This window comes from Saimiri boliviensis, chromosome 6 (assembly GCF_048565385.1).
Source record: "Saimiri boliviensis isolate mSaiBol1 chromosome 6, mSaiBol1.pri, whole genome shotgun sequence".
Taxonomy (NCBI): Eukaryota; Metazoa; Chordata; class Mammalia; order Primates; family Cebidae; genus Saimiri; species Saimiri boliviensis.
Window position 1 is genome coordinate 70,387,698 of NC_133454.1, and position 24,791 is coordinate 70,412,488.

Below are 24,791 nucleotides of genomic sequence, written 5' to 3' on the forward strand. Positions count from 1 at the left end.
TGACCCCCCTGTTTGGAAAACATTACTCTACAGACCCTCTTCTGCCCAGACCTCCTGGACCATATGACATACCTGACGTGTGACACACATAGGCATAGATGATTGGCCCAGGTGTGGAACATGTGACCAACGTTGACCAATCACATTTCTCTCCTGGGAGTTTGGAAGTGGGCCATTCAGCCCGTTAACAGTGGGAAGCTGAGTGAGAAGCAGAGTGGAAACAGTGTCAGAGTGGCAGTCACATCCAAGCCGAAAGGATGGAGGAGCAGAAAAGCCCTGAGTAAGCAGAGAGGGCTGGTCCACAGAGGCAATGGGGCAGCCGCCCAGAAGGCAGTGCAACCGGGGGAGAGGTGCAGAGAGCGCGGCTGCCTGAGATTCGGATGGCTTCCCAGGACCCGGCGCCAGCCCCCATGCATCCTGCCTGCTTCCCGTGAGAGTTTTGCCTTCTTGTAACATAGCCTCCCCTTTTTCTTGAGCTACTTTGGGCGGTGGGGTCGGGTGCGGTAGGGAGCTCGTTCTGTTCCTTGTCTCCACTGAGCCTTAATCAGCTGGAACACTCCTGGTATTTCTCGTATGGGCACCCAGCTGTGGCTCTGTGAATCAGGCCCTGGGGCACAGATGGGGCTGGGGGTAAGGCAGACCCTGCCTCCAGCATCCTGGAAATTTGGCTTTGACCAGTCTTGGATGTGTGTGCTTGCTCTTCAGAGTGGACAGGCAGAGCCAACTGTGTGGGGGTCCCGGGAAACGAAACATCCCCACAGGGGCCTCTTTTCTGATCGTGTTAAGGTCAGGAAGCCAGAGGAGTTTTATCACAGAGGGCCTGGCAGTGTGATAGAGTGGAAGGACATGAGCTCTGGAGACAGGTAGACCACGCTTCACCTCAGTAAGCCTCAATGTCCTCATCTCTGAAATGGGATTGCCATAAGGATTGGCAGTGTTCTAGGAAAAACACTTACAGTCATGTCTAGGGCATGGCGGGCTCTCAGGGAATGCGGCGGCTGCTGCTGGGGTTTGAGGAAGCCATCAGAGTCCCACTTCCTGAAGGAGGTGGCCCTGCTGCTGATGAGGTTAGCAGCAGGTCATTCCCCATTGCTGGCTACGTACGCTTCCTACCCTGGCCACCCTCACTCTGCTCCTTGCCCCTCTCCTCTCCTCATTTCCCCTCTTTATTGTTATTCCCGATGTTGATAAAAACACCCGGTTTAGGAAAACAGCTGGGTTGGATATGAAGCACCCAGCTTCTGGAGGCGGGCAGATAGAATTGGGTCTGAATCCTGACCGATCCGAGCCCCTGGCTTGCTGTGTGTTCTTGGGCGAATTGCTGTGTCTCTCTGAGCCTTGAGTTAATTACCTGTAAAATGAGGATGATAAAAGCTGTTATGAGAAATTATTAACTACTCAGCAAAGTTCTGTTTTCTCTCCCTCCCTTCTTGAAGCTGCCCCTCCCAGCCTGACCAGGGTATCCTGCTCCTCTCAGCAGCCCCTAGAATGGCTCTCCGTGACTCAGTTGTTTGCGGCCTCAGTCACTTGTGGCCTCTCCTTTCCCTCAGACCTTGGGCTCCCGAGGCTTCTGGAAGCAGGTGGGGTCCCTGTGGCCTGTGCCACTTCTCTGGTCTTCTCTGCAGGTCCAGCCCCAGCTTGGGAGCTGCTGCTTCAAACTGTGTGATCTGTATTTTTTCTCACTTTAGCAATTATCACACCACAGCTGACTGTGTCATTTTCATACTCCGAACACTAATAAATATTTATGAGGAGAAAGCTGGGTGTGGTGGCTCATGCCTATATTCTCAGCCCTTTGGAGGCTGGAGGATGGGTGGATCACTTGAGGTCAGGAGTTTGAGACCAGCCTGGCCAGCATGGTGAAAACCCGTCTTTGCTAAAAATATAGAAATTAGCCAGGCCTGGTGGTACATGCCCATAATCCTAGCTACTGGGAAGGCTGAGGCATGAGAATCGCTTGGGCCCGGGAGGTGGAGGTTGCAGTGAGCCGAGGTCATGCCACCGTACTTCAGCCTGGGCAATAGAGTGAGACTCTGTCTCAAAAAAATAAAATTATAAAATAAATCAATATTTATGAAGAGGAGAAAAGCCCTGGACTCCCAGGGGAGGTGGGGGCGGAATGTGCCAGGCTTCTTAGCAAGCTGTGCTCACACCCACCAGTGGTCCCTGCAGGCCCAGAAGTGAGAAGTGGGGATGGGCAGGGCCAGGGCTGTGAAAGCAGTGCAGAGCCACCACCCACTTGCCTCTTCTTGTGCAAGGAGGCAGGAGTGGCTGTCTCTGTGCAGTGGCGGGCCTCACTGTCCTGCCCAGCCTGGTGCCTGCTGGACCCCATGCTCCTGCAGGAGGACTGGACATCAAGAAGCCGTCTCAGCCTTGTGTGTATCTGCCCATCCTTGTATCCGCGACTGTTTTAGCCTCTCTTATTCCATCTTTTATTTTAACCCATTCAGGGCCTGTGTCCCAATCCCCCCTGCTCTTCCCCAGACCCCTCCCTTATCTCTAGGTCTCTGTCTCCATCTTTCAATTTTCTCTTCTCCTTCCCAACAATTACTTTCAGAGGTCCTAGAGCTAGCTTCTGGGGGGCTGGGGAAGGGGGTCTCAGGCCCAAGACGCAGCTCAGGGGTGAGGGCAGGAGGAGAAATGGAAGGCAAGTGAGCTCCGCTTTTGGGAGTCATGGACTACGTGTCAACCTGACTCCTTGTCCAGCGCTCTGCAGGGTGACTGTGGCATACTCTCCGCCTTTCCTGGGCTTTAATTTCTGCTAAGTAAGGCAGCTGATTCCTTCACTCATTCATTCATTCACCTGTTCAGCTAATGTTTATTGAGTGTTTGCTACCTGCCATTCATCTTTTGTGTTTGTTTTTGTTTTGAGATGGAGTCTTGCTCTGTTGCCCAGGCTGGAGTGCAGTGGCAGATCTTGGCTCACTGCAACCTCTGTCTCCTAGTTTCAAGCAATTCTCCTGTCTCAGCCTCCCAAGTAGCTGGGATTACAGGTGCCCGCCACCATGCCCAGCTAATTTTTGCCTTTTTAGTAGAGACGGGGTTTCACCTGGCCAACATGGTGAACTCCTGACCTCAGGTAATCCACCTGTCTTGGCCTTCCAAAGTGCTGGGATTACAGGCATGAGCTACCGTGCCTGACCCCATCATTTATTAAACAATGATTGCAGTGCCATTCTGGATGCTTGTAGTAGATGCATCTGTGGATAAGAGAGACAGAGATCCCTGCCCTCGTGAAGTGAGATGTTAGCAGAGTAGACACATAATGAATAAGTAAAATATATACACATTAGAAAGTGGTAAGTGTTGGCTGGACGTGGTGGCTCACACTTATAATCTCAGCACTTTGGGAGGTTGAGGTGGTGAGATGGCTTGAGTCCAGGAGTTTGAGACCGGAACAATATGGTGAAACCCCATCTCTATCAAAAAAAAAAAAGTATACAAAAAATAAAAATTAGCCTGGGGTGACGGCATTGTGCCTGTGGTCCCAGCGACTTGAGAGGCTAATGAAGGACTGCTTGAGCCTGGGAAGCAGAAGTTGTAGCAGTGAGCTGAGATTGCACCACTGCACTCTAGCCTGGGTGACAGAGTGAAACCTTTCTCAAGAAATAAAGTGATGAGTGCTATGGAAAAAGAAGAAATAGAGCAAGAGAGGGACGTCAGGCTCTACGGGCACAGTGGGGTTTAGCATGCCGTCTCAGGGAGAGCGTCCCAGAAGAGAACTGTCCCCAACCTGGGAGTCGCCCTGGTGTGCTTGAGGACCAGCCAGGGGCAGATGTGGCTGGAGATGGGCAAGGGAGAGTAGGAGGTGACACCGGGAAGTGAGGGTAGATCACACTGACCTTACAACATGCCAGGCTTTTCCTCGCTTGAGCTCAGAAAACTTGCATTTGGAGACTCCCTCAGTCTGCCGTGCAAAGACCCTACTGCAAAGGGGCCATTGCATGGCCCGGGAGAGCTCTGATGGCTACTGTGGGGGCTTACCAGTGGAGATGATAAGCGTGAATTACATGGGCACTGTTCAGATCTCAAGCTTGCATGGTGCCTGTCAGTGACTTCGGCCCTGGTCCCTGGTCCTGCCTCAAGGTGGCCCGCAGGAGCTTGCCCCTGGGCAGGATACTCGAACCCTGGCCTGACCTCTCTTTCTCTCCACAGAGTGTTCAAGAAGGCCAGTCCGAATGGAAAGGTGAGTCTGTTACAGCTGCACCCAGCACCTCCCTGACCTTACACTCTGGTCATTTTCTCTTGGGACAGCAGAGGAAATGGCATGTCCTCCTCCCCTCTGTGGGAGGGGGCAGGTGCTACTTGCCGTGTGGGGGCGACACAGCTCTGTCTTTCGGAGCTGTCAGTTGAAGGAGCAGGGACATACTCAGGAAACTTTTTGTCTGAATGGGGAAGTACAGCTCCCCTGAGCTCTAGTGTGGGGAGAGATGGCCTGTTGGCCTGTCGTAGAGAGACTTCACTGAGGGCGTGACCGTGGAGGACAAGCCAATCAGTAAGTGCCGAGGGCTGTGGGGGAGTGAATCCCCTGCTGTAAGGACCCTGGCATCACCCCCTTATCTGGGCAGCTCCCAGGGCCTCTCTCTCTTTCTTTCTCCCTGCAGGAGCAGAAGCCATCCTGCCTCCCCTCAGTTCAGCAGGTAGATATTACCGACATCATTCCACACCAGGCCTGGGCTGAGCCCGGTGGGGACAGGGTAGGGTGGACCGAGATGAATGAGGCACAGCCTGTGCCTCTCACAGCCAGATGGCAGAGGCAGACACAGAAACCCATCATTTCAGCGTGAAGTGGCAGGCGGGAGATTTGGGGCCATTGGGGTTGCAGGACCCAGCCTGGTGGGCAGCGGCAGCCTCTAGGAGGAGTGCATTTCCAGGAAAGGCAAGGTGAAAACGGCACTGTAGGCAGGACATAAAAGCATAGGGACTGTGAGAATTTTAAGCAGCTGAGCTCAGAGTGCCAAGAGAGAGGCTGAGGCTGAGAGGCTGCAGGGCTGGTCACGGGAACCCTGTGGCTGGGCTTATGAGCTGGCCTGGGTTGGCAAAAAGCACCACGTGTGCTTCCACATCTCTCTCCTGTGCCCATAGCAGATACCATCAGTCACCATCACCATTTCCTGCTGCACCAGGGTTTCATCTTCGATTCTTTCTCAGCTCAGAGCCCCAGACAGCATCCCAGCTCCTCCCCGTACCGGTAGATCAGAGTTGGCAGTTAGAACAAAACCCATTTGTCACCCTTACTTGTGGGCACCGAGGAGCCATTAATGGGTTTCAGGCAGGAGTAGCATGATTCAATTTGAATTTTAGGGCTAGGCATGGTGGCTCACACCTATAATCTCAGCACTTTGGGAGGCCGAGGTGGGTGGATCACTTGAGGTCAGGAGTTTGAGACCAGCCTGGCCGACGTGGTGAAACCCTGTCTCTACTCAAAATACAAAAATTAGCCAGGCGTGGTGGCGTGCACCTGTAGTTACAGCTACTTGGGAAGCTGAGGTGTGAGGATCACTTGAACCTGGGAGTCAGAGGTTGTAGTGTGCCAAGATTGCGCCACTGCATTCCAGCTTGGCCGACAGAGTGAGACTCCATATCAGAAAAAAAAAAAAAAAAAAAAAAAGCCAGGCATGGTGGCTCATGCCTGTAATCCCAGCACTTTGGGAGGCCGAGGCAGGTGGATCACCTGACGTCAGGAGTTCGAGACCCACCTGATCGATATAACGAAACCTCATCTTTATACAAAAATTACCCAGGCATGGTGGCATGCGCCTGTAATTCCAGCTACTCGGGAGGTTGGGACAGGAGAATCGCTTGAACCTGGGGGGTGGAGGTTGCAGTGAGCCGAGATCGCATCATCGCACTCCAGTCTGGGCAACAAGAGCAAAACTGTCTAAAAAAACATCGCATTTTAGAATGACTAGTCTAGCTAAGGAAGAGAGTGGGCTCTCAGCAAGTGAGCAGCAAAGGGCTGGTGTGGTCCAGGCAGGAATGGGTGTGGGGATGGAGAGGGATGGACTTGAGAAGTATGATGGAGGTCGAGTCACGAGGATCAAGGGGTTGTTAGGAGCAGGACCACACAGGGTGACGCTCTGGATCTGGCTTTGAGCTGCTGGAGTTCTCTCTCTCGGGGGGTTTTTTCCCTGCAGGCTGGCTACTGAGCAGGTCATGAGCTCCCTGATTCCTCAGTGCCTCAGAAGGCAAGTCCGCATGCACAGAACTGCTAACTGTGGGAGGCGGTGCATTTGTTAATTAATTAGCTGGAGGTCACCTTTCCACAATGTGTATCTATTTTAAAACATTGTGTTGTGCACGATAAGTAACATATCATTTTATGTCATTTAAAAATATTAATTAAAAAAAAAAAGTCCTTGTATCAGTGGATCCCTGCCTGGCAGCATGGGAGGAGGGGCAACTGCGGAACGCAGCCTGAGCGCTCCGTGCTCCCGCCTGCCTGGGGCTCTCCCACTCTGAGGTGACCGCACTCTTGCTCAGCCATCTTCTCTGACGCTGCTGCTCCACCCACAGTGGTGCTTGGCATGAAGATCTCTCTGGGTCTGAGCGTCCTCATCTGTAAAACAGGAACAATAATCACTCCTTCACAGGGTTTTGGGAGGAAGAGGTGCTTTTACCATTTTACAAGGGTTTGTGAATCTTGGTATTAGGGCTGGGGTGAAGACCCAAGTCCAATTAGGATTTTGATAAAGGTTAGGGATGGGTCTAGAGTTTCAGAGGCAACTCGCAGGGTTTCCTCCAGGGCAGGGTCCTGTGTCCTCTGGGCCTGCAGCTGCTAACGCCCCCTATGCCTCTCCTCCCCAGCTCACCGTCTACCTGGGAAAGCGGGACTTTGTAGACCACATCGACCTCGTGGACCCTGTGGGTGAGTCCCTGGAGGGTGGGAGGAGGGCTGGGGGAAGGTGGGGCTGGCCCAGCCTCCCAGGAATAGCTCTCAACTCTCCAGAGGGGCCTGGTGCCAAGAATGGGGATGAATGGCTTCCTGCTTCGGGCAGCAAGCATTTACTGAGCAGCTACTTTCCCACTCAAGTGAGGACTGCAAGAGACTGTGGGAAGGACGGAGGTGACAATTAGGGAAGGCATCATGATGGTAAGAAGGGTGGGGGTGATGATGACGACAGATGCCACCACTTACTGTAAGGCGTGTCATGTAACAGACAGTGGGGGTGGCTGTGATGACTATCCCTGCTTTACAGAAAAGGAGAATGAGGCACTGAGAGGCTCGGTGACTTACTCCATGTCACAGAGAGAGGAGATAGAAGAGCCCGATTCAAACCTGGCAGTCCGCAAAACCCTTTGTTCTGCTTCCTTGTGATGGCAAAGGGTGGGAGGCAGAGGGAGAATCCTTCTTAGGACTTGTGAAACGGGCTCCTCACTTACATGGAGTTCCTGCTGGAAGCCGGGCTGGCTGAAGCCACCTTCCAAGGTCTTGTTCAAGTTCAGGGTTTTGCAATCTCTGCATGCTGGCATTTTGGATTGGATAGTTCTTTGTTGGAGTGGCCTGTTCTGTGTGTTATGGGACAGATAGTCACATCCCTGGACTCAACTCATTCAATGTCCAGAGTACCTCACGCTCCAGTTATGACAACTAAAAATGTCTTTAGACGGGGTGTGGTGGCTCACATCTGTAATCCCAGCATTTTGGGAGGCCAAGGCAGGAGGATCACTTGAGGTCAGGAGTTCGAGACCAGCCTCGCTAACATGGTGAATCCTCATAGCTACTAAAAATACAAAAATTAGCCAGGCATGATGGCAGGCACCTGTAATCCCAGCTACTTGGGAAGCTGAGTTAGGAGATTTGCTTGAATCTGGGAGGTGGACGTTGCAGTAAGCTGAGATTGTACCACTGCCTTCCAGCCTGGGCGACAGAGTGAGACTTCATTTAAAAAAAAAAAAAAAAAAGTCTTTAGACAGTAACAAAATGTCTCCTTTGGGGACAAAATTACCCTGATTAAGAATCACTGCTCTCATTGGAAGAGCCTCGGTCTCATGGCCTCTTCTCATGCCTGTTTGCGGAGAGAATCCTAGAATTACTCCATTTTGCAGTTGGGCATGGTGAGGCCCAAAGAGGTTCAATGATTTTTTTAAAGATGAGCCAACCAGCTGGGCATGGTGGCTCATGCCTGTAATCCTAGCACTTTGGGAGGCTGAGGCAGGTGGATCACCCGAGGTCAGGAGTTCGAGACCAGCCTGGCCAACATGATAAAATCCCATCTCTACTAAAAAATAAAAAATTAGCTGAGCATGGTGGCATGTGCGTATATTCCCTGCTACTGGGCTGGCTATGGCATGAGAATAGCTTGAACCTGGGAGGCAGCGTTGCAGGGGTTGCAGTGAGCTGAGATCATGCGACTGCACTCTAGTCTGGGTGACAGAGCAAGTCTCTGTCTAAAAAAAAATAGCATATTAAAGTGAGGCCTAGTGTGGCCTCTCCTATCATGTCCCTGTGGGCTGTCCTGGTACCAAGGCAGGAGCGATTTGTGTGGTTCCTGAGCCAAAGGAGTGAGCCCGGCCGAGGGCTTCAGCTCACCAGGGGGAAGATCTGGGGACACTGGGCTCCTGGGGCCGGGGGGCTGGCAGCAGAGCCCTTCATGGCCTGGAGCAGAACAGCCCCACTTCTCCCCTCCAGCCATGCCTGGGATACTGTTTGATGTCTTCTGAAGCCCAGTGTCCCTCTGCCATTGGCGTCTTCTCCCTGAACTGGCCCCTCAGAGGCCGGGAGCAGGCATTGGTGTTCGCCTGGGGCTGCGTGTCATTTCTGGTGGGCCCTCTGAGGCCAGGGTTGTCCATGCCCATTGGCCTACTAAGGACAGCAGCAGAGGTGGCCCAGAGGCTGGGAGAGGGACAGGGGCAGGAAACCAGTCCCCAACACACGCAGGCACCCTGAGAGCTGTTCAGCAGGTGTTCACAGAATACTCCCTCAGTGCCAGGCCCTGCATGAGCCCTGGGATCCCCGAGGGCACTGGGGCACTGTGTGTTGCTGATCAGGGACTCACAGTGAGAGATGCTCCTCCCATAGTGACCCTGCCGTTTGGCCTGATCTGATCACACCCTGCCTATGCTTCCCAGTTCCCCACCAAACCTGCACACAAGTCCAAGCCCACTGGCCTGGCCAGCGGGACTCTAGTGATCCAGCCTGACCCTCCTCTTCCACCAGCCTCCAGAATCCGCTCTCCCAGGCCTCAGAGCCATGCTGTTTCCCACTGCCTGCCTTGGCCTCCCTCTTCATCATATAATCAATAACGCTCACTTGTCCTTTGAGGCCTGGCTCCAGCCTCCCTCCCCCAGGAGCCTTCTGTGACACTCCCGATAGGTTGAGTGCCCTTTCGGGGGCTCCCTCTCCACTGGTTTTCTTCTGAGCCCCTGGTGCCCAGTGAAGGATGTGGCACAGAAGAGACTTTGCCATAAAAGCAAGGGAGATGCGTGGCAGGCCCTGGGGACAGGCTGGGCACTCCCCTGACCAGCTGTCCCTTGCGCCTCCCCAGGGCTGGGATTGGACTGGGACCCCTCCAGGCTCTGACTTCCAGGTACCTCTGAGATTTCTAAGAGGTCGGCTGGGAAGAGCATGGAGTGGGAGCGACAATGGGTTAGAGGGTAGAGGAGGAGGAGAGGAAAGAAAGGTTCGGCCAGAGATAGACAGGGGATGTCAGCAAGGGGGTGACCCTGAGCCAGTGTTCCTGGCCTCCCGGGGTGCTGAGCAGAGATGTCCTTTGTGTTCAACTGGACTCTGCCCCCAAGGGCTGGCCTCAGGGCACTCAGGCACCTTCCACAACCTGCAGAGTGCTCTGGAGTGCCCAGCACTGTCTAAGCGCTGTACACGTGTGTACATTCATACATGCACCTGTTCAGTCCTCACGGGAGCCCCATAGGGGAGGCACTGCAGATCACAACCCCTGATCCACACGTGCCAAGCCCAAGAAGCTCTGAAAACCTAACATTGCTTCCAAGTTTAATGCAGGATTCATTTATTGGCAAACCTGACCCAAACTGATGTGAGGCTATTTATGACTTATTTCACCTCTTGGTGAGAATATTGTTTTCCTATGGAGGCATTAATGGCTTTAATAATACGGCGCAGATCTTGCAGAGGTCATTACAGAATATATAGAACACGTACCATTTTGCCTATTTTATTTTATTTTATTTTATTTTATTTTGTTTTGTTTTGAGACAGAGTCTTGCTCTGTTGCCCAGGCTAGGGTAGAATAGCATAATCTCAACTCACTGCAGCCTCCACCTCCCAGGTTCAAGTGATTCTCTTGTCTCAGCCTCCCCAGTAGCTGGGACTACAGGCACCCACCACCACACCTGGCTAATTTTTATTTCTAGTATAGATGAGGTTTCACCATGTTGGCCAGGCTGGTCTTGAACTCTTGGCTTCAAGTGATTCACCCACCTCAGCCTCCCAAAGTGTTGGGATTATGGGCGTGAGCCACCATGCCCAGCCCGTTTTGCCTCTCTCTACTTCACAATTACTGAATTCCAAAGTGTGCCTGGTTTTAGGAGATTCAGACCTGTGTTATTATTCTGCCTAACAGATGAAGAGACAGAATGTTAACTAACCTGCTTGACTGTCACCAGCTGGGTCTGGAAGGCTGGCCTGGGATGGGGGAAGGGTGGGGCATGGTGGAGGCAGGCAGTGCCACCCGCCCGGTGCCAGCCTTTCCATTTTCCTCAGGAAGCCTTTAGATGGACAGATGGTTGGATCTGGGCTTGGGCTGGTGTTTGGGGTGCAGGGGTTTGGGAGGCCAGGTAGGCCAGGTTGAGAGAGGCTGCTCACTCTCTGTCCTTTCCCCAGATGGTGTGGTCCTGGTGGATCCTGAGTATCTGAAAGAGAGGAGAGGTAGGCTGTGGCCCCCACCCCTCACCTGCCAGGGGCCTCCTCTTCCCCCCGGACCTCTAGCATAGGGTCTCCCTGCCCATCCCTGCTGGTTCCCCTGAAAGCCCAACAAATACCCGTGCAGCTGCCCTTGTCTTCTCCAGCCTGGGCCGGCCCTGCCCCGATCTACTTTGGGAGAAGGTTTCCCCATGCCCTGAGCACTTTTACATCAATATGTCATGAGTGTGGCAGGGCTGGGGGTGCCGGCAGGGCAGCAGCGGGGTCTCCTTTAACAAAACAGAACATTGATGCTGGGGCAGTATCAATGCACATCCAAGGTCAGCAGGAAGACAGGAGTCGGGGACTGGGCTGTGACAAGATCCTTGTCTTCCAGACACCACCCAGGGGTTGCCCTGCCCCCACCACTCCCTGCTCCTTCCCCAGGTTTCCCTACCCTCACCCCAGGCCTGCCAGACTACTCCAGCCACCCCCAAGCCTGTCAGACCATTTCCATACCCCTCCACACAAGCCCTGGGGAGAGGTGGGAGGGGAAGGACAGAGCTGGCTCAGCAGGCAGCCCCTCCTCCTCCTGGGGGCCCGGCCGTGGCATCCTCCCAGGTGCTCAATACTGGCCCCTCCTGGTGGAGACAGTACAGCCATCCCCACAGAGCTTGGGACAGGCCTGGGGTCCTCAGTGGGGCGGGTCTCAGGGCTGCAGCGGGCACTCTGCAGGGCTCGCCTGCTGCTCTCCCCGGCCCCTCCTCAGTGCTCCCTGCTCCCCACAGTCTATGTGACGCTGACCTGCGCCTTCCGCTATGGCCGGGAGGACCTGGATGTCCTGGGCCTGACCTTTCGCAAGGACCTGTTTGTGGCCAACGTGCAGTCCTTTCCGCCGGCCTCCGAGGACAAGAAGCCCCTGACACGGCTGCAGGAGCGCCTCATCAAGAAGCTGGGCGAGCACGCCTACCCTTTCACCTTTGAGGTCAGGGACTGCCATCCCTGGGGCCCCATTCCAGAAGCGCTGCCTCTAGGAAGCCCTCTGGGGTGGGCACAAGGGGCGGTGAGGGTCAGCTGCTCCCTGCCACCCAGTTTCCCAGTGGACGCTGGGACCTGGGGCACTGACCCCTGTGTTACCTGGTAAGTGTCTGTTCTTCAGCCCCTGCCGGGGGTGTCACCCATACCTCTGGGCTACTCTTCAGAGCCTTTTGAGGCCAGGTCATTGGTGGGAAAAAGGGGGGGGGGTGGGCAAAGGGACTTCAGAGAAAGAAGGAGCCCTTTCTGGCGCCCGAGTCACTGCAAGGTGTCTCCCGCTCAGATCAGCTCCCCACTTGCCTGGCTGCGCAGCTCGCAAGCGAGGGATGGCAAGCAGGTGATCTTTCTGCCCCACCTCCTTTCAAATCAGAGACTTTGAGACACTGGATTTCAAAATCTCATGTTTCTGGCCAGGCATGGTGGCTCATGCCTGTAATCTCATCTCTTTGGGAGCCCACGGCAGGCAGATCATGAGGTCAGGAGATTAAGACCATCCTGGCCAACGTGATGAAACCTCATCTCTACTAAAAATACAAAAATTAGCTGGGTATGGTGGTGTAGGCCTGTAATCCCGCTACTCGGGTGGCTGAGGTACAAGAATCGCTTGAACCCAGGAGGTGGAGGTTGCAGTGAGCTGAGATCACGCCTCTGCACTCCAACCTGGCAACAGAGCGAGACTCTGTCTCAAAAAAAAAAAAAAAAAAAAAAAAGGCTCATGTTTCTTAGATTCTCTGATTCTGAGATTCAATGCAGTCCCTTCCTTAGCTCCCTATGGCTGCTGGCTGCTGAAACAAATTGCCACAAGTTTGGCGGCAATTAAAATAACACAGATGTATATGCTTACAGCTCTGGAGGTCCGAAGTCCCGAAATAGGTCTCAGTGGGCTACCATGGAGGCATGGCAGGGCTGGCTCCTCTGGAGGCCCTCGGGAAGCATCCACCTTTTCCAGCTTTGCTTTCCTCGGCTCATGGCACCTTCCTCCATGGTCAAAGCCAGCAGTGGCTGGCTGAGTCTTGCATATCCTGTCACTGTGGTTCCGACATTTCTGCCTCCTGTTTCCACTTCTAAGGACCCTCCTGATTCTGTCGGGCCCACCAGCACCATCCAGGATACTATCCCCATCTCAAGGCCTTAATCGGATCTGCAAAGTCACTTTTGTGATTAAGGTCCCAGGTTTTGGGGGGTTAGGGTGTGGGCATCTTTGGGGGACCATTATTCTGCCTACCACAGTAGACATCATAGAAAGATCTATTTAAACTATTGCTGTGAGGACTGGGCTGGGCCAAACCCTTCAGATAAAGAAAACTCAGACACTTGGGCATGGCTTAGCATGGTCTGATGGGGTAGATGTGGCCTGTTCCGAGGGTCCCCAGGTCTGATGGGTGTATGGGAGTGTCTGGGGTGCAAGACATGAGAAAGGACAGTGGTGGATGTGACAGGTGGTTCATTCTGTCTTCCTCTTGACAGATCCCTCCGAACCTTCCATGCTCTGTGACATTGCAGCCAGGCCCCGAAGACACGGGGAAGGTAGGTCACCCCAAGGGGACCATCTCTCTGGCTCCAGGACTCTCATGTCCCCAGGTCTCTGGCTTTCTCCCTGGGAGGTGCTGGACACACAGTACCCCTCTCCCTGTTGAAGAGTCTTTGTGTCTAGGCTAGGCTGGTCCCACCTTGGACAACCAGTCTCTCTTCAGACAGGGCAGCAGGTATGGGGTCAACCTCACTCTCCCATCCAGTGGTGGGTCCAGAGGCCCTCCTGAGTCACCCTCGCTGGTCACGGTATGGGCTGCAACAGGATCAAAGCGTTCTGAGGACCTACACCTGGCCTCATGTAACCCCTGGCAACCTTGATTCAAGGTGCGATCATTCCCATTTCACAGATGGGGAAACTGAGGCTTGGAGAGAAGTGACACCACTAGTGTCCCAGGTTCTGGACCTTTGAGCCCAGCTTCCTCATCTGCAAAGTGGAGATCACAGCATGTGCCTCCTTGTCTTGCTAAAGGGGTACTGGAGCAAGCCACCCAGGGCCAGGTCTGCATACAGAAGTAGGTGCACCCAGTCTGCTTAGGTGCCCGTTGCTATTTCTGAGCAGCTGCCTGGATGAGGATGGCCACCCAGACTAAGGCAGGAGCCCAAAGAGCAGAGCCACGTTAGGGTGGTTTGGGATGTCCCATGTCAGATGCAGGAGGCAGCACAGCTCTGGGGTGAAGCACAAGGGCATTTCCCGGCTTCTTCCAGACCAAGGAGGGCTGGGCTATGGGAGCCTGGTGTTCCCGTCCAGTGTCCTCGTTTGCAAAATGAGAGGTGGGCTGGCTGCTCACTGGAGATGCTGCTTCTCCAAGGCCCTGCAGTCAGTGAACCCTTCCCCACAGGCCTGCGGTGTGGACTATGAAGTCAAAGCCTTCTGTGCAGAGAATCTGGAGGAGAAGATCCACAAGCGGTGAGTAGGATGCCAGGGTGTGGGCCGCCTGCTGGGTGAGGAGGGAGACAGGATGGGCAAAGTCCGAGAGGAGATAAGTAACAATACCTGGAAGTGTGTGAGGAGGGGTGCACGTTCCAGTCTTGGGAGCTCTGAGAAGGGCATTCTGGAAGCCAGGAGGTCACGGAGGGCTTCCTGGGGGAGGTGGCTTCAACTGCCTGGGTTCAGGCTGCAGCATCTTCTCCTTTGCACCATTGTGGCAGCTTCCTCGCTCATCTCCCTGCCCCTCGTTTCATCCCCTCTAAACTGCATGTCTTTTTAATTTGTTTTGGAGAAACCCTAAATTCAGATTTTGTTAAACCGCGAGCAGGCTGTTTCCTGACCATCCCCGCTTTCCAGTTTTCCTCCTGGGAGGTGTTCAGCAGGGTTGGAGTGTGTGTCAGTGGCAGCTTCTGAGGGAGGAGGAAGTGGAGGTAGGGAACCCACCCAGGGGAGAGTGATGGGGAGGCTGGCCCACGTCTGAGAGAGGGGAAGCGTTCTCTGGAGAGGCACCGCCCAGGCAGACGGAGAGCCCAGGCTGGCAGCCAGAAACAGCTGACCCGGATGTCTCATGCCTGTCCCTCTTGGGTCGGGCTGTGCTCTGCCAGCCTCCTGGAATGGCTGGCCTCCGGCCCCTCTTCCCCGCCCCAACGCTGATGTTTCTGCATCCAGAGGCAGTGTTCCCAGAGAAGGCTGGCTGAGGGCACAGCAGCCTCTTTAGGGCGAAGGCTGAGTTTGCCACCTGGTGGCTGTAGGGTGTATTGCATGCATTTGCGTCTGCAGCCTAGGCCGCCGTGTGTGGGAGACGGGACTTTTCTCCCTTGCTTCCCTGTCTGCCTTTTCCTCTTAAGACCTGAGACCAGGGAAAGGACGGGTGCTGTGGGATGTGGGAGGAGGCTTGGTAAGCACAAGAAAGAGGAGGTGACTTTGAGAGCCACCCTCTCACACTACCACCAGTGGGACATTTAAAATCCAGATAATGATACAGAAGCTATCATTTAATTTATCAAGGGCTGATTAGGTGTCAGCCACCATTCACAGTGCCGGGTGTGTATGAACTGATTTAATCCTCACAGCAACTCTAAGAGGTAGGTCCTGGCTGGGCGCAGTGGCTCTCACTTTGCTGAGGTGGGCAGATCACTTGAGGCCAAGAATTCCAGACCAGCCTGGCCAACAGGGTAAAACCCCATCTCTACTGAAAATACAAAAATCAGGCAGGTGTGGTGGCACATGCCTGTAATCCCAGTTACTCGGAAGGCTGAGGCAGGAGAGTCGCTTGAACCAGGGAGGCGGAGGTTGCAGTGTGCCGAGATCACGCCACTGCGCTCCAGTCCGGGCAACAGAGTGAGACTCCATCTCAAAATAAATAAACAAATAAAAATTTAAAAAGGAAAAAAAAAAAAGATAGGTCCTTCTATCATCACCCTTACAGATGAGGGATCGGAGGCAGAGAGAGATTAATGTACCCAAGGCCACAGAGTAAGAGGAGAGCTGGGAGTGTGACCCTGGCTCTCTGCTTCCAGGCAATGGAGGCAGCTTATCCGAGCAATGGAGATGCCAGCGTTTCCAGCACGCCTCAGAGATGGCCTCACCGAGTCCCTCTCCCTCACGAGAGCCTCGTTTGCTCCCTGAGCCCCTGTAACCTTCATGGAGCCAGCTTCATCCCTGGGCCTTCTTCCCTCCCTGGGGTTGTCCCCTTCATTGGCTGGCATCCCCCTGACTGAATCCACATCTCCTCCCTGGACCCCAAAACCTCCCCAAGCCCCATTTCTTCGTGGGGCACCTGTCCCCTCTGCAGATACCTGACAGGTGTTTATTATATGGCAGGCGCAGCACAGGTGCCCAGGGTACCGCTGTGAACACTTTAGGCACGACTTTCTGTCCTTAAAGAGCTTATACAAATAGTTTCCTATGTGACCAAAATAGATGACAGAGGGACACGTTTGTGTAAGGTGACATAGAGAGGCAGGAAGTGAAAATGTCACCTGTTTGGTGACAGAGGGAAGCAGGAGGTGAAAAGGCAGTCCCTGTTTCAGCATCCTGCTGGGTATCAGGACCCCTGTGTGGCCACAGGGCCGCTCTGTGACAGAACAGGGGAGGATGGCATGGGGCCAGATGGTGACGGGACCCCTATGCTGACCTCTGCAGTTTGGCTGGATTCTAAGGCAATGGGGAGCCACGGCAGTCTCTCGAGCAGGAGAGTGATGTGGGGCTCGCAAGGAGAGGGGATGCAGGCAGTTGACCCTGGTCTTCTTTCACTCCGCCCATCTCCATTAGGAATTCTGTGCGTCTGGTCATCCGGAAAGTTCAGTATGCCCCAGAGAGGCCTGGCCCCCAGCCCACTGCCGAGACCACGAGGCAGTTCCTCATGTCGGACAAGCCCTTGCACCTAGAGGCCTCCCTGGATAAGGAGGTAGGAGATTTGGCAAGGGGTGGGGGCTGTTCCACCAGGGCCTGGCCTCAGATCCCTGCTCTCTCCTGGCCTGCGGGGATGCCTCAGGCAAGAGCTCCTGCCCCCAGCCCGAGGACCACGGGGCTCAGGGAATCTGAGACCTCCCCTAGGGGATTTGGAGAAACCTCCTGGGCCTAAAGGCGTGGCAGAGGGGGCATGAACCCGAGGGATGTGAGGGACTTCAGAAGGGAGCAGCAGGCCCTTCCGAAGGTCCTGGACGTCCCCTCCACCTCCACCAGCTGCCTGCCTCAGTCTGAGAGCTGAGGGCCAGCGAGCTCTGCAGAGGGGACGGGGAGGCCGTGACCTCCCTTCCAACCCTGAGCATCAGGGCAACAAGCCCTGCAGAAGGAAGGGCCACCCCTGAAGCTCTGATTCAAACCCAGCTGACTGACGCCTGCTGTGAGCTCGGGCTGGCCCTTCCGTGAGGTGTGGGCACCCCCGCTTCTCGGGGCATGGCGGAAGATCCTTCTGTGGACAGATTTGAGAGCTGGCAGGGTCTTGTGACATCACCTGGTCCAACCTCTTCGTTGCACAGAGGGAGACCCTGAGGCTTAGATAACCCGCCCCAGGCCGCACTGCTTTTCTCATGTCGTGATTACTGGTGGCCAAGCCAGGGCTGGAGCCCAGGACTGTTACCTTCCAATTCCGTTATCTTTCAAGGGTCCCTCCAGGGAACTGAAGGGCTAGTGTGCTTGGTGGCTTTCATGCCACCTTAGCAGCAATGGGAAGCAGCTGATGGACTTAAGGCAAATGTCAGATGCCCAAGGTCTGAGGAACCCCAGAAGATCATGGGGGGCTTTTCTCCCTCCTCTTTCCTTTGAACCTTGCTATCCTCCCAACCATCCCTTCTTATGCCCCCCAGATCTATTACCATGGAGAACCCATCAGCGTCAACGTCCACGTCACCAACAACACCAACAAGATGGTGAAGAAGATCAAGATCTCAGGTACCCCAGGCGGATGATCAGCGTAGGGGACAGGAGGGGCAATCTTCCCATGGGCTGGGGGTGGCTGAAGGGTCTCCCTTGTTAACAGCCTTGTATAATAAATAGCTACTGAAGCCCTGGGCCTGCCCTGAGCCACAGGTCCCCGCTTTTGAGGCGGGTCAGGCAGGCTGCTTATTGGCCAGGTAATGAGTTTACTCTTGAAGCCACCTCTTCTCTTCAGTTTCTTGGGTTCTGGGCAAAGCTGTCCTTGAGGGGAAGGCTTTGGCTGTGGAAGGAAATGCGTGTGTTTTGGGGCTACCCTTGGGATGGAAGACAGAGGTAGTCTCAGGCGGAAGTCCCCGCTGGTGGCCTCTGGCCATTGCCTGGGGCTGAATATCCACAACCCCAGGAAGCCTGAGAGACTCCAGGGAGCTGCATTCCAGACTCACTCCACCGCATTCCCTCCCCAGTGCGCCAGTATGCAGACATCTGCCTTTTCAACACAGCTCAGTACAAGTGCCCTGTTGCCATGGAAGAGGCTGAGTAAGTGAGCACACGTCTGGCCTTGGGCGTGTGGGACTGGGTGGGAAAAAGCAGCTCTAGGTGTCCTGTTACAGGTCCAGGTGTCTCTTCTTCACCTGGCAGAGGGCTGGGCCTCAGACCTCCTTGCCGCTCAGAGGAGATGATCCCAAAGAGCCTTTTAGAAACCATCCACCTGATTTAGCTACAAGATAATGCAAGTTACAATCAAGGAAGAAACCCGCTAAAACTGGAATGACAAAACAAGAGCTAACAAATGTAAGGGGATTGGGATTGGGGAGAGAAAATAATTACGTTGTGCAAGAAACCTAGGTTGAAGGGAAATACTTTGTTCGGAGCTTCCTGGTAGCCAGGGCAAAGTAGGTAAGGCACTAGGTGCCCAGCTCTTCTTGCCTGATAAAGGGGTAATCCAGCTCATTGGGTAAAGGGGTTGTGTGTGGGAGTGTAGAGACCAATTGTACACACACATTAAAAAAAAATCTGGCTTTGAGGAGAACTACTATGGTTGAGTGTGGACTGAATTGTGTCCCAAGCTTGCTGGCAGTTAAGGCAAGAGGAGAGATCTCAAGTGAAACATCCTTACTTACCTAAAGGAAGTAAATGTTCCCATTTAAAGACACACGCACTCTTTTTCCTGGCCCTGCAAGTAATTTCTTGGGGCAGTTGCACCTGATGTGATTTTACTGTGTATGTATATTTGTTTACATAGAATTCCAATCAGTATTTTTTGCAACTTAAAACATTTGAAAAAATGTTACTAGATGGCCTTGGAAACAGTTTTTAATGTCCTATAGGTGAACATGCTATGATGAGATCAAGCGTTCTCTGGTTGTTGGATATTTTTGATATTCACCGTTGTTTTTTTTGTTTTGTTTTTTTTTTTTTAAATCAGAACCATGAGGCATGGATTCCAGATGGTAAAGTGAAGTGATCTAGAACGGAGTAGCATATAATCCTTAAAGGGTAGAATATCCCAAGCCCTGCAGATGGTGCCAGCGTCTGCATGACAAATCCCAGCAGGGGTGGCTGGGTAGGCCTTCACACTCACAGACGTGTTGACTTCTCAGGAAGCCCTGTGGGGCTGGGGTTGCTGCTGCCCCAGTGTGTCGAGGAGGAAGTGGCTAGAGAGATGTGACTTGCGAGCTAGCAAGCAGCAAAGCTGGGGCTGGAACACAGGTCGTCCGACTCCAAGGCTTGCTCGCTGTCTGCTGCATGTCAGCTCTCTCGTTGGAGAGGATGGGGGATAGAGCAAACGCAAGCAAACATTGGACAATCAAAACACACTGTCCATGATGCATGTGATAAAGCAAGGAAAGTTTTAATTGTTGAGCCTAGATGGTGGGTAGGTGGGTGCCCAAATAGCTTCATTTATGGTTTGTGTGTCGCTATAATTTTTTTTTTTTTTAATTTGTTTACAGACAGGGCCAGGTGTGGTGGCTCACACCTGTAATCCCAGCACTTTGGGAGGCTGAGGCCGGCAGATTACTTGAGGTCAAGAGTTTGAGATCATCCTGGCCAAGACAGTGAAACCCCATCTCTACTAAAAATACAAAAATTAGCTGGGTGTGGTGGTGCGTGCCTGTAATCCCAGCTACTTGGGAGGCTGAGGTAGGAGAATCGCTTGAACCCAGGAAGTAGAGGTTGCAGTGAGCCAAGATTGCACCACTGTACTTCAGCCTGGGTGACACAGCACGACTGCCTCAAAAAACAAAGTAAAATAGAATTTGTTTAGAGACAGAGTTTTGCTCTGTTGCCCAGGCTGGAGTACAGTGGTACAATCCTGGCTTCCTACAGCCAGCCTCGAACTCCTGGGCTCAAGTGATCCTCCTGTCTCAGCCTCTCAAGTAGCTGGGATCAGCCTGTCAAGTAGGTGTGTGCCACCATACCAGGCTAATGTTTAAAATGCTTTGTAGAGATGGGGACTTGCTCTGTTGCCCAGGCTGGTCTCAAACTCCTGGCCTCAAGTGATCCTCCTGTCAGCCTCTCAAATTGCTGGGATTACAGGCATGAGCAGCTGTGCCTACTGTGGCTGTAATTTTTAAAATAAATGTGCTTTTTAGCACTGTGCTGCTTGACTATGATAATCTTTTAGAATATACCAGATTCAGTCCTGTTTGTGCATAGAATGTGGATGTGCCTCTTTTGAGTGGCAGTGGTCTCCGGAGCTGGCCTTGCCTAAGTGGTCCACGTGTCTGGGGGGATAGAGGTTAGGAGAGGGAGGCTTGGAGCAGGGCCAGACTAGATGCTCTGCTGGGCTGGAGAGCAGGGCTGGGGTTGGCTCTGGGGAGGGCCAGCTCCACAGCTGCTTCCCTTCTTCCCAGCGACACTGTGGCACCCAGCTCGACGTTCTGCAAGGTCTACACACTGACCCCCTTCCTGGCCAACAACCGCGAGAAGCGGGGCCTCGCCCTGGATGGGAAGCTCAAGCATGAAGACACGAACTTGGCCTCTAGCACCCTGTGAGGACCTGCCCGCCTAGCCCTGGGCTCCTGGTGCACGTTGCTTTTCACCCTCCTTGATCCCCCCAGTTCAAAGACAAGGCTCAGGCTACCCTCTCCCCAGCCTTGTCCAGCGCCTGTCCTCAGGTGCTTGACTTATCAGGGAAGCTACCTCCTTACTCCCATCCCTGTCCAGGGGTGACCGAGGGACTAAGATGGACCACTAGGCCAGCTCACTCAGGCAGTGCTGGGCTCTATTACCATGCCCGGGGAAGGGCAACCTGGGAAGGCTTCCTGCAAGAGGTGACAGCTTCTGACCCAATGCCTTCAGTCAGATGGGGTATCCCTGAGGAGAGACCAGGGTGGTGAGCTGAGTTAAACCCAACATGGGGTGCCCCTCCAAGTCAGGGGCCCCAGGGCCTCTGGTCACTCCTGCTGCACGGTCATCACAGATGCCTCTAGGCTACCCCGCTCCAGCACTGCCCTGGTACGTGGGGCTGCCGTCTTTCCCTCTTGCAAGTGTGCTCCTTCAGTGGGGCTTTGGCCTGCGTCTAGAGCAGCCTCCACTCCCAGCACGGACTCAGCTGCCTTCCCAGCAACTGCACAGCCTCCCGCTTACCTGAAGCTTTTTGCCCCGTCTCCACCCTGGCTCGCACTCTACCCATCTTCAAGAGCCAGCTGAGGCACCACCTCCACAGAAAAGTCCTTCTCGAACGGTCCCCACCCCACCCCAGCTGCCTCGCCCTCTGTGAACTTCCCATCTGGCCCTTTCTGCCCATAGGTTGCTGAGAGAAGCAGAGTCCCTCTGAGGGGAGGAGGAGCCTGGCCCTCACTGTGGGGACGCTGGCGTGGGCAGGGAGAGAGGCTCAACACGGCCACACAGCGAGCGGACCTCGCAGCCAGCCGTGCAGCTGGGGCTCTGGGTCCCTGCTCCCTAACGGCACAGCTTGCCTTCCTCACCTCCACTGGGCCCCACACTGGGCTCTGTTGGACATGGTGGCTGAGAGGCCAGCCAGATGGGGGATGGACAGCCACTGGCCCCCAGCACACCCACCCCTGCAGGGTCGCGCCCACCCCTCGAGGCCCCTGAACCGGCTCCCCGCCCGTGTCACTTTGCAGGTTGAGGGAAGGCGCCAACCGTGAGATCCTGGGGATCATTGTCTCCTACAAAGTGAAAGTGAAGCTGGTGGTGTCTCGGGGCGGGTGAGTGCTCTAGCCCAGCCCAAGACCCCTGGTGCAGAGGGGAGCGTCCCGGTCGCCCACGGCCCCCTGCCCCACTCTGCCTGTTTGCTGTCCTTTCAGCTGCATCCACCTTGGAGGACCCTCCTGTCCCTTCTCTTCCTCCCTTGTGTTCCTCTTTCTCCTCCCCTGCCCACTTTCCCTCTCTTCCATCCTTGGCCCTCAGCCCCTCCCTCAGCCCCCGCCCATCTCTTTCTCTCTCTCCTTCTCCTCTTCTATCCTGGGTCTGGGCTTGCGCTGAGGATTGGCCATGCCCAGGCGACAGAGTCCTCAGAGTCTACGCTGTGGGGTCCCCCAGAGTGCCACATCCCTCATCACACCTTGGGGCATAGCACCCACCCCCATGCATGCACAAGCTGATTTTCTGAGGAAGCAGCTAAAAGGGCTCAGAACACACAGCTGGACTGGGGATTTGCTAGCTGGTCAGCTTGCCCATTTTACAGATGGTGAAACAGAGGCCCAAACAGTGCCCCAAACATTGCCTGAAGTCTCCTCCCCTAACCCAGGTCACGGGCTGGGGTCACAGCAGCGGACCAGACTTTCCTGCCCTGGAGCGTAATTTGGTGGAAGCTTGGGGCGGAAAAAAAAAAAAGAAAGAAAGAAACTACTTTTTGTGTGTGTAACTTAGTTCATACATTTCTATGAAAAGATTGAAAAGCTAAATCCCATTAGACATTGGGTCTCCTTGATTATTAGAAGAATGCCTCTTGGCACATGGCAGTGTGTAATCCTGACCTTCTACAATAGGACACCTGAAAATTACAAATCCCAAATGCTGTGTCTGGTGACTTTTCAGGACCCACAGCCTCTCAAACGTCCTTGGCAACCCCGGAGTCCTTTCCTCTGCCTTTAGATAGCCCAGCCTCCCTTGGGGCAGTGAGCACCAGGGTTAATTTTCGCACTGCCTTTACAGATGAGGATCCTGGGCCTCAGGGGGTTTGCTGAGCTGGGTCTAGATCCCAGTCCCCCAGGGCAGCGCTAATGCCATTTCCACATATCCCTGAATGAGCAGTCAGGGCTGGGCGGGGCGGGGCGGGGGGCGGGGGGCGGGTGGAGTGTGTCTCATGGGTCTTCTCTGTCTGGGGGGCAGCAGAAGTGGTGAATGAATGTGCTTTTTGTTTTCTTCCTCTCTGAACTCTCTCCTGACCACTTCTCCTGCCTCCTCTGACCCACCCAGCCTGTTGGGAGATCTTGCATCCAGGTAAATTCCTCCTTTCCGCCTGGTTCACCCACCCTCTTGGAGGGCCTGGAGCCCATTGGCTTGACTGACCAGAATCACAGGGTGCTGGGTTGGAAGGAATCTTGGTGGTCATTTCAGATTGCCAGGTTCAGGTGTGAGCTGGGAGACACCGTTTCTCTTTAACAAACCTCACTTTGCTCTTCCATCCTACCCGAGTGACAGGGACCTTTACAGAGAGCAAAGCCCGATTGCATTGATACAGGGAGTGGCCCCCAAGAGGGCTGTCTGAATTACCGATCACCTGAATTATAGCAGCTTTTGGAGACATGCAGACTTCATGGCTTGCAGACTTCTGCACTAATGAGAATGAGCCGCTGCTGGCCGAGTGTTGCTAAGGAGAGGTCCTTAGGAGATCCTCTTTTGTAAACACAGCTTCCTTGCAGCCAGCTCGATGCACTTAGATTCCAAACATGTATGTACCCTACACACAGCAGTTTGGCCCTCTGTCACAAGATGGCAATGTGGCTCATCCTAAGAAATCGTAGTCTAATTTGACAGGTGAAATTCATTCAATTCAATTCAGTTCAATATCATTCAGCAAGGATTTCCTCGATCCAGGCTGGTGCCCAGGCTGGTGCTGAGTGCCAAAGTCCCAGAGAGGAATGAGATGTGCCCCTGCTCTTATCGTTCCTGGTCTGGTAGAAGGTTAAGGTCCAGATTCTTTCCCTAATGTTGGCAAACTTGGTCTTCCACCAGCTCCATTCTGAAGTAGTCCCCAAAGCAAAATGAAAAAAGGAAGAAAAAAAGGCCAAATAATTCTGACAGCCTTATAAAACCCCAGGTTCCCACTGGGGGAAGTAATGATTCTGACAGGCACAAGCTTCCCATTTTTATTTTATTTTTTTATTCCTTTTGAGACAAGGTCTGATGCTATGGCCCAGGCTGGAGTGCAGTGATGCAAACTTGGTCACTGTGACCTCCTCTGCCTCCTGGGTGGAAGCCATCCTCCCACCTCAGCCTCCTGAGTAGCTGGGACTACAGGTGTGCATTACCATATCCAGCTAATTTTGGTACTTTTAGTAGAGACAAGTGGTGGGGGACGGTGTCTCACCATGTTGCCCAGGCTGGTCTCGAACTCCTGAGCTCAAGGGATCTGCCCACCTTGGCCTCCCAAAGTGCTGGGATTATGGGCATGAGCCACTGTGCCTGGTCAAGCTTCACAGTTTAGCATTTTAGCTGCCTCATCTCTAGGAAGTTCCAGTAGTTCTAGAAGACAGGTGTTGTTATCCCGGTTTCGAAGTTGAGCTCAGTGAGACTCAAAGCCAGAATGCTGCACCAGCGAGTGGCGAGGCTGGCAGAGCAGACCCTTCTAGTTGCCCAGCTTGTGCCTCTGACCACTCTGTTCCCTTTCCCTTTCTCCTTCCCAATTGGGCTCTGGGCAACAAGATCAGTGAGATGTGGCTTGTGCCTGGAGGCACTCGCAATTGGGGGGTCTCCCAGGGTGATGCCACCCCAAGCCGAGAGGAGCCTTCGGGGTTGCTTTTGTTAGTCTCAGTCCCGCTACTGTCACACAGTGGTCAAGGTGTGGTTATGGAGCCAGAATCTGCTATCATTTACCATTAATAGCTGCATAGCCTTGGGCAAGATTTTTTAATCTCCTCAATGCTTCAATGCCCCAGTCTGTACACTGGGGATAATAATAGG

General features: G+C 53.9%; 1 protein-coding gene across 4 annotated transcripts in view; it reads left to right on the top strand.

Annotated features, from left to right (window-relative positions):
* Window positions 1-24,791, top strand: part of ARRB1 (arrestin beta 1) — a 97,897-nt gene that overhangs the window by 63,215 nt on the left and 9,891 nt on the right. For 3 of the 4 annotated variants that reach the window (XM_039470753.2, XM_039470755.2, XM_003923474.4), the window contains exons 2-13: window positions 4,156-4,186; window positions 6,808-6,868; window positions 10,802-10,846; window positions 11,608-11,804; window positions 13,322-13,381; window positions 14,227-14,294; window positions 16,590-16,725; window positions 17,627-17,711; window positions 18,161-18,233; window positions 20,552-20,689; window positions 21,788-21,871; window positions 23,085-23,108. In XM_039470753.2, coding sequence (XP_039326687.1) covers window positions 4,156-4,186; window positions 6,808-6,868; window positions 10,802-10,846; window positions 11,608-11,804; window positions 13,322-13,381; window positions 14,227-14,294; window positions 16,590-16,725; window positions 17,627-17,711; window positions 18,161-18,233; window positions 20,552-20,689; window positions 21,788-21,871; window positions 23,085-23,108 — 1,002 coding nt within the window. The remainder of the gene's footprint in view (window positions 1-4,155; window positions 4,187-6,807; window positions 6,869-10,801; window positions 10,847-11,607; window positions 11,805-13,321; window positions 13,382-14,226; window positions 14,295-16,589; window positions 16,726-17,626; window positions 17,712-18,160; window positions 18,234-20,551; window positions 20,690-21,787; window positions 21,872-23,084; window positions 23,109-24,791) is intronic. The other variant, XM_039470754.2, reaches the window with a different exon arrangement.